Source organism: Plecotus auritus (genome assembly GCF_963455305.1).
Source record: "Plecotus auritus genome assembly, chromosome: 6".
NCBI classification, from domain to species: Eukaryota; Metazoa; Chordata; class Mammalia; order Chiroptera; family Vespertilionidae; genus Plecotus; species Plecotus auritus.
In genome coordinates this window covers 169,477,093-169,494,842 of record NC_137773.1, presented here as the reverse complement: position 1 = coordinate 169,494,842, position 17,750 = coordinate 169,477,093, and the positions used below count along the sequence as shown (strand labels likewise).

General features: G+C 37.2%; 1 protein-coding gene across 1 annotated transcript in view; it reads left to right on the top strand.

Moving 5' to 3' along the window:
- The window catches only part of TOPAZ1 (testis and ovary specific TOPAZ 1), a gene marked incomplete at both ends in the record, with an annotated part of 44,610 nt that extends 28,790 nt beyond the window's left edge, over positions 1-15,820 (top strand). The window contains 7 exons of the mRNA XM_080675541.1: positions 1,074-1,248; positions 2,169-2,269; positions 4,595-4,760; positions 10,028-10,192; positions 11,672-11,875; positions 12,320-12,503; positions 15,601-15,820. Coding sequence (XP_080531667.1) covers positions 1,074-1,248; positions 2,169-2,269; positions 4,595-4,760; positions 10,028-10,192; positions 11,672-11,875; positions 12,320-12,503; positions 15,601-15,820 — 1,215 coding nt within the window. The remainder of the gene's footprint in view (positions 1-1,073; positions 1,249-2,168; positions 2,270-4,594; positions 4,761-10,027; positions 10,193-11,671; positions 11,876-12,319; positions 12,504-15,600) is intronic.
- Between the last annotated feature and the right edge of the window lie 1,930 nt (positions 15,821-17,750).

Sequence of the window (17,750 nt, the reverse complement as noted above, 5' to 3'; positions counted from 1 at the left end):
GCCAAGGTCACAGCTGGCGAGCGTGCCTCCACAGCAGCACTAAGGATGTTCAACTGACGGCTTAGGCCCACTCCCTGCACCGAGCTGCTAGTTTAGAGTATAAGAAATAGAGGGCTTTCAGGATGGTTTTACTTTTTTTTTTTTTTAATTGATTTTTTTACAGAGAGGAAGGGAGAGAGAGAGAGAGTTAGAAACATCGATGAGAGAGAAACATCGATCAGCTGCCTCCTGCACACCTCCTACTGGGGATGTGCCCACAACCAAGGTACATGCCCTTGACTGGAATCGAACCTGGGACCTTGCAGTCCACAGGCTGACGCTCTATCCACTGAGCCAAACCGGTTTCGGCTGATTTTCCTTTTTAAGATAATTTTTGTACTCATCTAGTACTTATTAGTCTAGTCTTAATTAGTATTTATATACTTGAAATAATTTTTTGTTGGTGTGGAAAACTATTTTAGTTTTTAATAGAAAATAATAGTAAGATAGTAAGTTTACTAAAATTTACTTTGGAGCCCGCTTTTGTAGAAGAAATTCCATAAAATCTATCACCACTGTCTAGTTCAATTTTTTTTTAAATACATTTTATTGATTTTTTACAGAGAGGAAGGGAGAGGGACAAAGTGTTAGAAACATCAATGAGAGAGAAACATCGATCAGCTGCCTCTTGCACACCCCCCATTGGGGATGTGCCCACAACCAAGGTACATGCCCTTGACCGGAATTGAACCTGGGACCCTTCAGTCCACAGGCTGACGCTCTATCCACTGAGCCAAACCGGTCAGGGCTGTCTAGTTCAATTTTAAGGGTGATACCATTAAATACATTAGGAACTAGATAATTAAAACAAATTTACATTTCCATCTAGAATTTATAAAGGCTCTGCAATAGTCAGGAAAGCTATACAATAGCATGTTATTGATACTGTAACACTTGTCAGTAAGTTTCTAAGATTTGCAGAGGTTAAGTCTTACTAATTTCTGTACATTTAATGCCTGTATATGCCTACTGCATAATATGTTTGCATAAATAACAGCTTTCTTTTTCTGTTGTGTTTTTAATAATTCTAATAGTATTGTAAGGAAAAAGGTGACTGGACCAAATTGGGAAATTTGTACCTTAAGGTAAAAATGGACTGTGAAAAATTTATAGATTTCCAGAGATTTTGTACTTGTGTTGCTGAAACACTAACAAAAGGCTATAAAGAAGAGAGACCAAATGTTCCATTTTGTGAATTTGCTCAAACAGGTAAAATGTCACTGTTTTGGTATGAGTCTTTTGTGTTAGGGTAATGTAATATTCTTAATAGGATTGTAAAACTCTTAATATTTTCCATGTTGAGGATAAGTTAATATTGCAGATTTCAGATACTTTTCCTGTTTATAAATTTTTCCATCTATGTATTGTTAAGCTAGGTTAATGATATAAGGTTAAAAATTGGTGTCTTAATATTAGATGTTTCATGTTCTTATTTTTCTTTTTATTCAGATTGGTAAAACTGTTGTTTGCAAATTATATTGGAGCACCTGAATTTTTGAATCATAAAATTGTTAACAGTCTTCACTATTACAAGTCACCAAAATTCATATATTTTTGAAAATTTTTTTATTTTTTTTAAATATATTTTATTGATATTTTACAGAGAGGAAGGGAGAGGGATAGAGAGCCAGAAACATCGATGAGAGAGAAACATCGATCAGCTGCCTCCTGCACACCTCCCACTGGGGCTGTGCCCACAACCAAGGCACATGCCCCTGACCGGAATCGAACCCGGGACCCTTCAGTCCACAGGCCAACGCTCTATCCACTGAGCCAAACCGGTTTCGGCTGAAATTTTATTTTTACATGAACTCTTCACTGCTATATTCTTTATCAGGGGCCGGCAAACTTTTTCTGTAAAGAACCAGATAGTAAATATTTCAGGCTTTGCACACATCACATATGATCTATGTCACTTTTTTTTCTTTTCATAAAAACCTTTTAAAAATTAAAGAATTTTTGGTTCACAGGCTATATCTGAAAACAGGCCACAGGCCAGATTTGGCCTGTGGCTATAGTTTGCCAACACCTGGTGTTTGTGTTCATTTCATTAATTTCATATTAACTTGCCTTTTCCATTTTTTAAGTGACTATTTCACTTTCTTCCATATGCCTACTTTGTGTTTCAGTTAGCAAAGATCCGCAAAATAGTGAAGTAGATAAAACTTTGCTGGGAAGAATCGGAATCAGTGCTATATACTTCTATCACAAGCTGTTGCAGTGGTCCAAGGTACTTCTTAAATTTTTATTTTGGCTTGGTATTAAAAGTGTTAGTTTCAAATTTTTGAACAGAATATAAGTTAAGTTAGGAATTTGCTAATAATCATCACAAGTGACTAAATGACTCCCAGACCAGTAAGTGAATTATTAGGTGCTATATTAGGCAGATGTGGAAAGGAGATGGCATCAGACTGACTACTAGGAAGAATTTCAATGTAGGAAACACTTAGGAAGCTGTGCTAAATATATTTATTTGAAGCAACTTTCAATTCAGAATTTATTTTCTCAGCTCCTGAGTAACATTGTAATTTTGCAAGAGTTCAAGACATCTTTTTAAAGATAAACCCAGGATACTCGCAATTAATAGAACTCCTTAAAAATCACCTCCTAGAATGCTCTGGAATACTATATACTGTATATCTTGATGTCTGCCTTTGAGGTTTAGCTCACCATAAAAGTGGTCCAGTGATTCCAGACCATGTTATACTACCATTCTTTAGATTTCCCTGAGAAATGGTGGGTAGGATTATAGATTTAGTAAACTTAAGTAGAAGATAAGAAAATCCAAAATTGGGAGTAAGTGCTGAGGGATGGAGTAACATATAGAGAGTGGGACAGTTGAGAGTATGCTCACTATTGCATCAACTATTAATATGTATTTTTTGTTACTTTCTTCTTGTAAAATGGTTATTTCAAAGTTGAATGAGTTCAATGACATTTAAGTACATGGTCACTTATACACATACAAAAGTCATGAACTTTTTAAAATTAAAAACAACAGCAGAATCATTGTTGAAGGTCCTCAGCCTCTGAAGTATCCAAGAAGTTTAGTACTGTGCTTACTTCTGCAGCACATATACTAAAATTGGAACGATACAGAGAAGATTAGCACGGCCCCTATGCAAGGATGACATGCAAATTTGTGAAGCATTCCATATTAAAAATAATTAAAAAGGAGGCTTAGTACTCTTTGTATAGTAGGCCTGGGATGGGCAGAATGTACCTTGTCCCAGGCCTCACAACCTAGTTTAAGCTTGATCTTAGCATTAATAACTTGGGCATTTAATGCTTAAGAAATTAAGGACTACCTAACAAAAAGACAGTTTTTAAAAACACAGATTGATTTTGCTCAGATTTTAATTTTAATAGGCTATTATTCTTAAGAGGCTGGTGAGTTTCTATTTTAATTAAAATTTTTCACTATCTTATTTAGAACAGATATTCTAGCTTAGTTTTTTTAATGAAACCTAGCTTTTTGAACATAAAAGTAAAATCATTGAAATTAAACTGAAGCAGCTCTTAAAAGTGCACTATTTATATTGTCAAATTGAAAATACCTTAACATTATAATATGCATCTGACTCAAAACAGTGTAACATAAAACAAGGGTCTGCAAACTAAGGGCCAAGTCTGGCCCACAGCCTGTTTTTGTACATCTTGAGAGCTAAGAGTGTTTTTTAAATTTTTAAAGAGTTAGACATTAAAAACAATAACCAAAGAAAATGCACAGCTGATCAGATGTGACCTGCAAAGCCTAAATTATTTACTATCTGACTGTAGAAAAAGTTTGCTGACCCCTAATATAAAATAATATATGTCCAATTTCTGATGTGCAGACTAGAGATAATCTTTATGTCGTCTACGTGAAGTAATCTGTTCAGTCAAAGAAACAGTTTTCAGCCAATAATCTTAGCCTTTTTTTCACTATCTTTCTTTATCTGAATTGGATAATAAATTGTCTTCATTTTCTCTTTGCCTCCCTCCTGGACCTCAGGATGATCAACAGAAAAAAGTGCAAAAATTTATAATTGTAATTTTCCACAGCAAGGCATGAAATCCTTGTGCCGAATAAAATCTTTAGGGGAAGCACCATGTATAAGACACATGAAGGGAGAACTGCAGAAAGGGGCCCCAGGGTGGGTGAGGGGTAACAGGACGAAGACCTGCTTGCTTCCCTTCCCCTTCCACCATTGTGGCTGAGCAGGAAGGGACTTAAGTAGAGTCTTGGAGCAGTTTGAGAACTGTCCGTCACAGGGATGGGCAAACTTTTTGACTCGAGGGCCACAATGGGTTCTTAAACTGGACCGGAGGGCCAGAACAAAAGCATGGATGGAGTGTTTGTGTGAACTAATATAAATTCAAAGTAAAGGAGCGGAGGGGAGAGCAAGAGAACCGGATAGAACAGCCGGATCCAGCCCACGGGCCGTAGTTAGCCCACAGCTGGTCTAGAATGATGATTCAAATTGGATAATGGGTTTCTCTATAATTAGTGTGGCTTTGTATTTCTGTAAGACGCTAAATGATTGATACTCGGTGCTCTTTATTTTCACTCTAGGGAAGGAAGGTCTTAGATATGCTATATGAATTGAAAATACATTTTACAAGTTTAAAAGGACTTACAGGGCCTGAGAAGTTAGCACCAAGATGTCAAATTGTAAATATTGCAGTAGAAATTTTTCTAAAAAGTGGAAGCATAGATGGTGCCATGTGGGTATTAAGAGGTAAGTTCTGATATATGCAAACATTAAATAATTTGTGTTATATAAATTCTTGTCTACGTAATGAATTACCTTAAGTCAGCGATTTTCAACCTTTTTCATCTCATGGCACACAAACTAATTACTAAAATTTTGTAGCACACCAAAAAATATATTTTTTGCTGATCTTACAAAAAATAGGTATAATTTTAATTCATTCACACCAGATGGCTATTGTTGTGTTGGCTGTTGTCATTTTTTATTTGACAATGTAAGGGGGAAAAGGTCAGTACCCCTGACTAAATAGTCAGGTATTGCATGTTTTTAAAATTTTTGAGGCACACCGATTGAAAATCACTGCCTTTAGTTGGTATTGAATTGTGGGTGATAATTTGGTCTAAACCCTAGTGGTCATGTGGGTAGGAAAGGTAGTTGTATAAGATGAAAGGAGAAAGTTAACCTAGCTTTAAAGAAGAAATTGTATGAAACTTAGTTGAAAAGCTAGTTCTTACATTCTTGTAGGCACCATACTAAATTCTTTACCTTGATTATCTCAGTTAATCTTCACAGAAGCCCTATGAGTTTGGGATTATTACAATTACCATTTAATGGAATAAAAAAAGGTTGTCAGAGCCCTAGCTGGTTTAGCTCAGTGGATAGAGCGTCAGCCTGTGGACTGAAGGATCCCAGGTTCGATTCTGGCCAAGGGAACATACCTGGGTTGCGGGCTTGATCCCCAGTAGGGGACGTGCGGAGGCAGATGATCAGTGATTCTCTCTCATCATTGTTTCTCTCTCTCCCTTCCTCTCTGAAATCAATAAAGATATTTTTTAAAAAAATGTTGTCAGAGACATGAAGCAATTTATCCCAAATGACATAAGTAAAGAGTAGAGGCCAGATTCAAACCCAGACAATCCAGGTTTAGAGCCTGCAATCTGCATAAATTCTATATTTGCATGTACAAGCAAACATTACTTCCAATGAAGATAAGCAGAGCTTACTTTCCCTGGTAAATTAATCCACCCAGCAGAAAGTAAAATTCAGCCAACAAAAGCAACTAAGGTTTGTTTGGTAGTAGTAGCACAGCATGGTTTCTAATGGTAACTCTGGCCCAGGGGTCCTCAAACTTTTTAAACAGGGGGCCAGTTCACTGTCCCTCAGACTGTTGGAGGGCCGGACTATAGTTTTAAAAAAAAATCTATGAACAAATTCCTATGCGTACTGCGGGCCCGGGACGAGTCGGCTGCTAAGCAGGACAGGCAGTGGCACCCGGCGGGCGGGATAAATGTCCTCGGCGGACCTCATGTGGCCCGCAGGCCGTAGTTTGAGGACGCCTGACCATCCAGTAGATTTTGATAAAATGGGATAAGGATGGCCTAGCTGGTTTGGCTCAGTGGATAGAGCATCAGCCTGCGGACTAAAGGGACCCGGGTTCGATTCCAGTCAAGGGCATGTACCTTGGTTGCAGGCTCCTTCCCGGCCTGGGCCCTGGTCAGGGCACAGGCAAGAGGCAACTAATCGATATGCTTCTCTCACATGTTTCTCTCTCTTTCTCTTCCACTCTAAAATCAATGGGAAAATATCCTTGGTTGAGTATTTAAAAATGTAAAAAAAATAATAATAATAATGAAGAGACCTTGAGAATTCAGGTGGGAAGATGAATATATGCACAAGTAAAGCAAATAGATAACCTTTACACTAACCCACAAACACATACTGGCACATATACATATTCATATTGGTGGTTGTTCAGTGCCGAGAGTGGAATACAGACATCATGGAATACAGACATCATGAGTAGACTTCATGATCAAGAGCTTGTTGGAAAGGTTTTCTTCAGCTTAACAAACCTAGCCAATGAGGTTTGCTAAGTGGGGAAGAGTAAGTTATAAAAATAGAAATTAGAGAAATGCAAGAGCTTACAAACTCTGTTAGAAATGTGGCAAGAAATGGAAAGATTAAAATAGTTGATAAAAATGGGTTTGGGTCATTCCATGAAAGGAAATTTCTGCCTGAAAGTTTCTGGCACAACTAGTTTTTCTCAAACTAGAGAATGAGGGGAAGTTTGTGGTAGAGATGTGGAGTGGTCTGAGGAGATTTAAAATTTTTACTTTGATGTTTCAATTTTGAGATTATCTTTAAATTTTTTATAAGTTTAAGTACAAGATTTTCTTTTGCAATGAGCATTTTAATTGCAAGTCATTTTCATATGTAGAATATTCTTGCTTCAAAAGAAGGGCCCCTAGAAGTATGCTAAGTTCTCCCCAGAATTTTTTTGTCTTGAAAGGGTTCTGCAGGGAACAGGCCATTCTCAAGAAATACAAATGGCTGAATCTCACTTGTAGTGAGACTTAGAAGTATACATTAAAATAGCAGAACACCTGTCAGTCTAGCAAAGAGCAGAGTTTGATGATTTGCTTTTTGTGAGTGCATATAAGAAACGGGCATTCACATGCATTGTTAAGGAGCTTTCTGGCAAAGTATCCGTCAAAATTGAAAATGCATATAGGGATAGTTTATATTTTAAAGTAAACATTATTTTAAAAGTAAATCAGCCAACATGTTCTCATCATAAGTAATAATATATATGAAATCACAGGTTTAATTTGATTTTTATATTGAATGTGATCCTTTTATTTTTAGAATTTGTATAATACACAAATAAATTATTAAACTTACAGTGTAACATCTAAAATTAGTTCAGGTGCCATCAATGATGTATATATCACACTTAGGAAAAGTTATGATTTTTTTTGCATTTTTGTTTTCTTTTGCCCAACTGACATTTTCTATTTAACATAAACTGCTTTTTAAATCTTTAATAATTTTTATATCATGCTTTAGGCAGTTCTTGGCTATCTCAAAATTATATATTCACCCATATGGTTTTCAATTTTTTTTTATTAATTGTTACTTTTAAATTTTGATATGAGGTGGGAACCTAACTTTATCTCTTTTCTCCAAATGTTCCAACTCATTCTTTACTCACTTATTTGAAATGCCACTTTTATCATATACTAGAAGCCTGGTGCACAAATTCATGCACTGGTGGGGTCCCTTGGCCTGGCCAGCGATAGGGGCTAATCCGGGCCACGGGAGGTTGGCTGCGGGGAGAGGCCATGGGAGGTTGGCTGTGGGAGCACACTGACCACCAGGGAGCAGGTCCTGCATTGAGTGTCTGCCCCCTAATAATCAGAATGTATCATAGCCACCGATCAACCAGTCGTTCGGCTGCCCAGTCTAATTAGCATATTATGCTTTGATTATTATAGATTAGAATCTTATATCTGCTTGGGTCAGTTTCTATACTTCTCTCCCAGAGATCTCGTTTTCTGTGCTAGCACCATATTCTTTTTAGTTAATATAGCTTTAGAATCCTATATAATAAAAGGCTAATATGCAAGTCGAACTGTGAAACGACCAGTTGCTTTGATATGCACTGACCACCAGGAGGCAGGTGCTCAGCACAGGAGCTGCCCCCTGGTGGTCAGTGAGCTCCCACAGGGGGAGCGCTGCTCAGCCAGAAGCCAGGCTCATGGCTGGCAAGCGCAGTGGCAGTGGCGGGGAGCGGGCCTAAGCCATCAGTCAGATATCCCCTGAGGGCTCCCGGACTGTGAGAGAGGGCAGGCTGGGCTGAGGAACCCCTCGCTCCCCCCACCCCCCCAAGTGCACGAATTTCATGCACCAGGCCTCTAGTAGGTGATAATATTTATCTTTTCCATACTATTTTTTACTATTCTCAACTGTTTATCCTTTGGGATGTATTGAGTCAGTTCTGTTGAAAATTTGGTCAGGATTATATTAAATTTAGAGGAGAATAGATATGTTTTATTGTTTTGGGGTGTTTTTTTATATTTTTATTAATTTCAGAGAGGAAAGGAGAAGGAGAGATAGAAACATCAATGATGAGAGAGAATCATTGATCGGCTGCCTCCTGCATGCCCCCTACTGGGGATCAAGCCCACAGCCTAGGCATGTGCCCTTGATAGAATCAAACTCTTCAGTCTGCAGGCTGACGCTCTATTCACTGAGCCAAACCAGCTAGGGCAAGAATGGATATGTTTGGATATCTCTCCCCTCCCATCCCCCAATCACAGTATTCACCATAGTAAAGGATAGTTATTTGCTTGTCTCACGGACTAACCTGGAAATTCATTCAATGCAGACTGTCTTTAGTCTTTCATTCTCAGTGCCTACATTCAAAATCTTCATGGTATTGACTGAATATGCATATGTTGGAAGGTAAGTGGATCAAGAGTATCTATTATAGAAAATTGGATTGCCTTTTGACTCAGATTTTTAGACAAAAGGAAATATTTCCCAACTATGGAACAGAGGAAATCATGAGGATTAATGCAGTAAGAACTTCCATCACCATAAAACTAGTATTAAGTACACCATAAACGAGCTTTTATTCTTGAGAATGTATTGTTGTAAGTGTTCTTATAAGATTCGCATAAAAGTATTTATGTTGATAAAGTTGTGAACTGATTGAATTAAGCTTATTAATTTCCAAATGACTGTCCAACTATTGGTTTCATTTAACTTTGCTATAAAATAATCAACTGATTCAGATTTTTTTATATAGCTACACAATTTGGTAAGATTTCAAAATGAATCTCCTAAAATATATTAGTCTTTCAAAAATGCATTATTCTACCTTAACAATAAACAATGAGTACTAAATAAAGGAACAATGCAATTTTTATGAAAAAAAAGACCACAGTATATTTTTTGTGTCATCTATCCATCAGATCTAAGAAAAAATAAGGAACTTCAGCATTATAGGTGATAATCTCTTTTTTTAAGCTGTGTGATGGGCACATAAGAGTTCAATTTATTTAACTTACATATGTTAGACATTCTTCTATACATATCAAATATTTTATGATAAAAAATATCTTTAAAATTAGGAGGAAAAGCTGTTTCCCAAGAATAGCAAAACTAATTATGTATTCTTTATTATAAAATTGTTGAAGTTGTTCACACAAATATTATTTTACATTATTACAAGTATGTTATAATGTGAACATTTTTGTCCTATAAAAAATAAGCATTAACTTCTGAATCAGTAACTGATTAGTATATTAAGAAAATAAAGAATTAAAACATAAGGTATTATGATCATCACTGTATACGTGTTTCTAATAAATTTGAGTCACGGTTATCTTTTTTGAGTACACATATTTTAGTTTTGTCACTTCCCAAAAGGTAAAAACATTAGTTGTAATTATACTTAGTGTAGTTTTCATAGTGTAAATAAAGTGTTAGTACTTTTTTCTTTTTTAAAGAGTCAGACTGGATAATCGATACACCACAATGGCCTTGTGATAGACTGGATGTACTCAATCGACACAATCTGCTCTGTACAATTGCACATGAAATCTTAGCCAAGAGCCTTTACAGACAGACATTTGAAGTTTTGCGAAATCTACCAGGTTTTCAAAATTCTCAAGGTATGTTTTTTAAAAGTCTAGCTTAATTATCTCTTGCCCATCTGATATTTAACTGTTAATAATAGTTCTCCACCTGTCTTCGTTAAGTTTTATATTCCAGCATATATTTTTAATGAAGTTGTTTTGTGTAAAATCTGTTTTCTGCAAATTGAATATGCTTTCCTGATGGTTTTAAAAAAGAAAAGCAGCTCTAACGAGTTTGGCTCAGTAGCTAGAGCATCAGCCTGCGGACTGAAGGGTCCCAGGTTCGATTCCAGTCAAGGGCATGTACCTCAGTTGCGGGCACATCCCCAGTATGAGGTGTACAGGAGGCAGCTGATCGATGTTTCTCTCTCATCGATGTTACTAACTTTCTATCCCTCTCCCTCCCTCTCTGTTAAAAAAAAATCAATAAAATATATTTTTTAAAAAGAATAGCAGAAATGCTTATCTCTGAGTTGTTAGCAGTTCATCATTCCCCTTTCCCTACCTCTGTCAAGTCATCAGCAAACAATGTCAAGTGTCCCCAGCAAGCTTTTTATCTTAAAATAATTCATTGCATTGGAATAATGATTACCTTTTATTACTCAACAAATATAGAACTTGATTTCCATTACCTTATAACATAGGTAAACATGGAATAAGTAGAGAAATTAAACAGATGACAAGTTCAAAGAAAGAGAGTACTAATGTGGGCAGTGGCAGGTGGTGCTCTTGAATTCTAAAGCTCAGATCATGCATGCACGGGAAGAGGGAGTCCATGAGGGAAACGAGCAAAGGCTTTGAGTGGTGGGTTCAGAGTGACGGTTAGCATTTAATGAAACGTTAACCTGAGGGCCTCCCCTTAGTGCTTCATCAATCAAAGTTGGTGTTTTAGGAAAGCTCCTCTGGTGGTAATGTTTAGGAAGAGACTAAAGGTAACGATATTAATTTTCTGGTGAGGCCTGGACACTAAAAGATCCTAAAGTGATTGAAGACCTAGAATCTAGGTTATAGATTGAACTAACTGAATATAGGGAATAAAAGACTTGGAAATCTCCAAAGTGACTTTACTTTCTTCTAAGTGAAGAATAAAAAGGAATAGAATTATCCAACAAAGGATTTTCTTTTATTTGAAAGTGAGTATTTCTGAGGGGATGATTTATTTTTACTCATGATAAATATATGTCTGAGATCTAAACTGTAGAGAGAATGCAAACCATGTAGTCATCCATCCGAGACACTGCTGATGCGGTCACAGGTGGGGGTCATAGAGGTGTTCAGGCAGCTTCTGAAATCATTGTCACGCTTCCTTTCATAGTCTTCAATGGAAAAGGAATGAACAGTTTGCTTTGGTTGAATGCTTTTTTGTTACTTAGAGAATGTGTAAGATGATTGCTTTGAGTGACTGTGGCTCCTAAAATGCCAAGAGGAGCAAAGGGAAAAGGAAAGTAGTGAGAGAGAGAAGTTTGAGAGGCTAAAATAGACCAATTTCATTCTATCTTTTTTTTTTCTTTTCAGAAGTTGTGGAGGTCTCGGAATATAGCCTTCTTTTTAATAAACTTCTAGATGCCTGTGTAGAAAGCAATAGTCTTGGTATTTCATCCTCCGTAGCAGAATTCATGATTTCAAAGAGCATTCCTATTGATTTTTCCTCTCTTAGAAGATTAATTACTTCTTTAGGAAGGAGTTGTTTATGGCTCAAAGCCAGAACCCACTACAAAAGTAAGTTGCATTTTTAAACAATTTTTTGATATATTGGTTTTGATTTTGATTTTCTAACCTTGAATCCTTATACAATATTTACTACCAGACATTCAAATATGTACAAATAGCAGTTGATACACATTCAAAGACAGTGGTCCAAGTAGCTATTCTGGTTTTTTAGTTATTCTGAAATTATGTTGTGTTGACTATAGCTTCAAATATATGGTTGTCATGATGAGCCTCAAAAGTCATTTTTCAGAGTTTTTTAAACATTTCTCACTTCATATTTAATGTTTGAAAACACTGTACAAAGAATAATTTTAAATGTACCAGGATAAGATCACTACCATATAATTTGTGAGATAAATCTGCTTCTAATGTGAAGTTATTCTATACTGTAAGTAATTATCACTTATAATTACTTTACCTATAGTAAAGTTTGATCTATTATTTGATTTTCAGGTGCTCTTTCATTGAGTTGCTATCCACCATTAGAGGGAAATTTATACCGAAAACTTCTACGGATTCCTTCTTATTTATCTGAGGTTGAAATGCTTTTAACTATTGAAATCTTCCTGGTATCCAATGCTAGTAGTATTCAGAGTCCTGGTACTCCTACCCAGACGCTGCAGATAGTCTTGAAAAGGTTGGTTGATATAACTTATAGTTGCATCCTGAAAGCAGATCATGACTCCCTACACATTTCCTAGGATGTAGACGATTTATATATTTATATAATTGTGTAGTGTATATTTACAAACTTTGGTAACATTTAAATTAAGAATGTGACCTATTTGAGACTTAAAACCAAAGCATTCAATAAAAACTTCAACAACTGCAGAGATGCTGTAAATGGTTCAAGAGATGAGACCTCTTTAGGTATCAACCTTTTTCATGTACTTGTAGTTTTTAGATGGATATCTGAAAGTTATTTATCTTTTTGGTCAACACAAAGATCTAAAAGGGAAATATGTGATAGTTTATTAGGTTCAATTAGCCTAGTTTCTGTATTTTAAAATATTGTTATAAATGCATAAATAGTATAGTGTAACTGTTGAACCAGACTAGTATTCCTTCAAATAATTTTGTTCAAAGTCCCAGAATTTAGGCTTATACCATTTCTTGTCGGTCTTACCCAGGATACTTGTAATATAAGTATCTCACGGGACTCCTCTTTTAGAGCTGACAAGAATTTTGCTTCAGTTTATTGGTGTTACAAACCAGATCCTCAGATTGAATATTCTTTCAGCTATCTACTACTGTATATAAATTATCCCAAAACTTAGTGGCTAAAACAGCAAATATTATTTTAGTTTCTATGGGTCAAGAATTTTGGAGTAGCTTAAGCAGGATGGTTCTGGCTCTGGGTCTGTCACGGAGTCAGGATGTGGTCAGGAGCTGCAATCACCTACCTGATGGCTTGACTGGGGCTAGAGCATCCGTTCCCTAGATGGCTCACTCATGAGGCTGTTGGCAGGAAGCCTCAGTTCCTTGCCACATAGGCCCTTCCGTAAGTCCCTTGAGTGTCTTCATGACATAACAGCTAACTGCTCTCAGAGTGAGCAATCCAGGAGAGAAAAAGCAAGGAAGAAGCTGTGTTTTCTATGATCTATGTCAAGAACTCTGAAGGCTCTGAGATTTTACCCTATTTGCAGGCTACAAGCTGCTTCATGGACTCTAGCATGACACCAGACTCCTGGGTTGGAAACACAGGACTTTTATTACTTCTAGTACAGCAAGCAGCATGATTATCTGCATATTTGTATCTCTTTCTCTTGTCCCCCAGTCCCACAGATGGGCCCAGAGGCTACCTGCACATGCAGTAGGTTTTATTACAGCAGAGGAATCCTGAACTTAGAAAACCCAAATCATGGGTAATAAGCATGCCGCTTCTCTGCTCTGCAGGGAAACACTGTCTCCATCTTGAAAGGCTGTAACAAACCTGCCCTTTGCTCCAGAAGGAGAAACTTTTTTTTCCAAGCTTGTTCATTATATAACCATCATTGAAATCTAGAAGAAGGGGAGTCAGTGTTTCTGCTCTCAAAACTTCCGGAAATGCAAGGGACCCGTGGAGAATTGTTATTTAACAACCTATGTCCAGAGTTGTACAATGTCATGTCTGCTTTATTCCATTTGTGGTAAATCAGGCATTTCATCTCGCCCATACGTAAAACAAATTAGGAAATAATTTTAGGGCCATTTTTTTTGTTGTTGGCACTATTAACAGATGTTCCCATCCCCCTCCCCGCCTTAGCCCACCTCCACTCAGCCCCACGCCCCTTCCCCTATGGCCATCACCACACTGTCATTGTGTCTGTGTGTCATGCATGTATGTTGTGGCTAATCCCTTCACCTTCTTTCATCCAGTGCCCCTCTCCCCTCTGACAGCTGCCATTCTGTTCCATGTACCCATACCTCTGTTTCTGTTTTGTTCAACAGTTGATTAGGGCTAGGGCCATCTTCTTTTTTAAACCAACTAAAATTGGCTTTTTTTTTCTTCGTTTTAGCTCTGTTCTTTTCTGAGGGCTTCCTTATTTACCCTGTGCACTGCAGTGGCTGAGGCATTGGGCTCCCCATCATCCTAAGGAGGATATAGTTTTCTCATAGCTTCTCATTCTCCACATATATGCAGCCTCTGTACTCATTGTTGGATTTTAGGGGTATTTGTGACCCATCTTTGATTTTGTCCAAGCCAATATTCTCTTATTATCATACTGAGCCCCATCTTGTTACAAACCTCTATGAGAAAGAATTTTATTCATCCTTAAGTGTTTCAAAAACTGCACACAGTTGGCACATGCCCAGTCTACCAGGTTCTAGGCACTAATTCCTAAGCCAGAAGGTACTAGAAAGCTCTTGACCAATCTTTCCTCTCTGTGACCCTTGGGGTTCCTGTTCCTCACTCCCACCACTCTGTGGACCACACTGTGCTGTTAATGCAGGTAGGCTCATTCTTGAGCCTTGCTGCTGGACCCTATAGATGCCAAGAGCAGGATGCAGCATACACAAAGAAAAAGTGATGCTTTAATATAACAACCACATCTCTATTTTAAATACTTCCCACTCCCCATCCCATAGGGGAAAAAGCCATTGGATACGAATTTTATGAAATGTGGAGACTAGTAGAAAAGTTTTTAGAAAAGTAAATTTTAGCATTTTGTGAAGTACCTTAAATCAGGGCTGAAGAAAAATAACCAGAATTTTAATAAAGGAACACTATAATTTCTGTTACCAAATGTTAGCTACATAGTATGTTTATAGTCAAAAATAGGCAGTGTCAAGGTAAAACATGTCAGTAACTCCAAACCTGATTAAATTCAATATTATTCTATGAATTATAATGAAAATTATGCAATTTTTAACTTTGAAGATTGAGGTTATTAGCAGTGTTCTAGATCAGTGTTTTTCAGACCACGGTAGTAGCCCATTTGTGTGGTGCAATCAGTTTAGAGGGTTGCAACCACATAATTAAAATTGAGACAATAGAAAATAGAGCACATTGTCATAAGGATGCTTCTTGTTTGCTGAAACTTTTCCATTTTTATGTATAAGAATGTCTACTGGGTCCCAACACAAAACATCTTTCTTATTATGTCATCGTCTGGTCAAAAAACTTTGAAAGCCACTAGTAGAAGAATGTAGTAAAAAGTCTGCCATAACTAGTAATAATAAATGTAAATATCTTGAAGAAACTATCTAGCTTCCTTTCAAGTTTCTGACTCTGTGAGGTCTTTGCTTTATAGATGTGAAGAAAACAAGTCTCGGAGCAAGGATGATTATCAAGCTGCAGTGGAAAGATTAATGATGGCTGCTCGTTTATCAGACCCAAAGCTTTTCATTAAGCACATGACGGTCAATGTTAATAAGGAGCAGGTTTATAGTTTGGAACATTGTTCTGCCCTGAAATGGTTGAAAGATAACATGAAGTGGGCTGGAAAGGTTTGGCTTTTCAATAACCATTAGTTAATACTTTATTTTTTAAGTTCAAGTAATCATTGTTGAAAATAAAAGGCAATAAAAATACAGTTCTCACTATATTCAGCTTTTGCCCTTTATTGATTTACAGTAAGTTAGTAGACTTCAAACACTAAAAGTTGTGATTGATGTAAGCAATTTATAATAGTTTTACCCCCCACTGAAGTGAATTTTCAAATTACTTTACTTCTTTTTAAGTTAGGTAAACCTAAGAAAATACCTATTTATTTTGGAAATTCAAACATTGAAAAATCACAAACTGAATGAATATTGTGCAGCATTTAATGAGAGGAAGACATAAAAGGAGAAATGTGCAAGCAGGCCGGTAACCAAGTATTCAGAAAAACCTTTAGGGGTGTGAAATAGGTTGAGTGTATACTCAGTCCAGTTCCTAAAGCCTATTCCACATCTGTAATATAGAATAGTCAAGTAATGTTGAAAAGTGACTCAAACACAAATTCCAGAATAACTTTTGAGTTATACCAAACTTTTTCAAGTTACCCTGTGAATAGTTTTCCTTTAGTGTATTTTAGAATGCTTTATGTGATAGATCCTCCCTTCCCCCAACTGGTGGGCGGAGTATGACATAACCTGCACCTGTGGCCTGGACATACCTGAGCACCTAACCAGGCACCTTATATGGACTATACATTGAACCACCAATCAGCACCTGCCAAATACCCTAAGCCCTTGTCCCTAAGTACCTGAGTGACTATGTACCTTATATGGACCATACATTAAGCCACCAATCAGCGCTTGCCGAGTACACTAAGCCCCCATTCCTTCCCATTCCTCCCCTCAAAAGGCGCGTTCACCTCTGCACGTGTTGCTGTTCTCCCCTTGCGAGACAGCCCGGCAGGTCCTTCTCCTCTAATAAAGCCTGTAATCCTGGTTTTCGGCCTCTGATCTTTCAATATGTATTTTAAAAATACATTAGGTATGACTAAAAAAACTTTTGTTGACACTCTTGAAGATGTCCCCATTTTCCCCCACCCTTTGCCCACCTCCAACCAGCCTCCACTCCACCCCCCTTCTTTCTGGCCTTCCCCACACTTGTCTGTGTCTATGTGTCATGCATGTATGTTCTTTGGCTAATCCCTTCACCTTCTTTCATCCGGCCCTCCTCCCTTCCCTCTCACAGCTGTCAGTCTGTTCCAGTATCCTTCCCTCTGAAGAAAAGTTATTTTAGACAAATATACCAGCACTTAAATATCCAAGCAAGGATTATCCCATACAAACCACCTTAGGAAGTTAAAACTCCTTTTCTGAAGTAATCTTCAGGATTTACCAGTCATTCTCTAAGGTGGTCATCTTCAGTCCTTAATTTAATACTTTAGATTTGCTACTTTAAACCATAATCATTTGGAGAAAAAGTCTGAATAAGGTGAATAATAAAAAAAAAAGTCGTGACTACAGGGGCTGAAAGTATTTCTTAAAGGAGCTCCCAAAATATGGTAATAGCAGCATCCTTGGAATAAGTCTGTAACCTCACAAGACTAAAAAAGGTAAATCCTAGCACTTTGACTTGCCATGATAAGTGTGCCATGAATACTATTATGGATGAGATATGGGAAGTGAGATGGGAGACGTCACAAGGATGGCCAGTTCTCTAGCAAGCATAAACTGCATGACTGTAACTGTCATTATTTAAATGCAGCCCCTAGGAAAGAGGTTTGGATATAACTACCATCAGTTTGAGGTACATTTGAGGACAATGAAGAATGGTAAACGGGCAGTTATAAACCGGTCTTTTCTATAGGAGAGAACTGAAACCCAAAGAAAGGAATTAGAGAAACAGGAGACTGATTAGGTGCTGACAGCAAAGAATCGTTTGAAAAGATGAAGACGCGAGAGTTGATAACTGAAGCTCTTTGGGAAAATGAGATTGGTTGGAATGGATCACAAGTGACCAGATTGT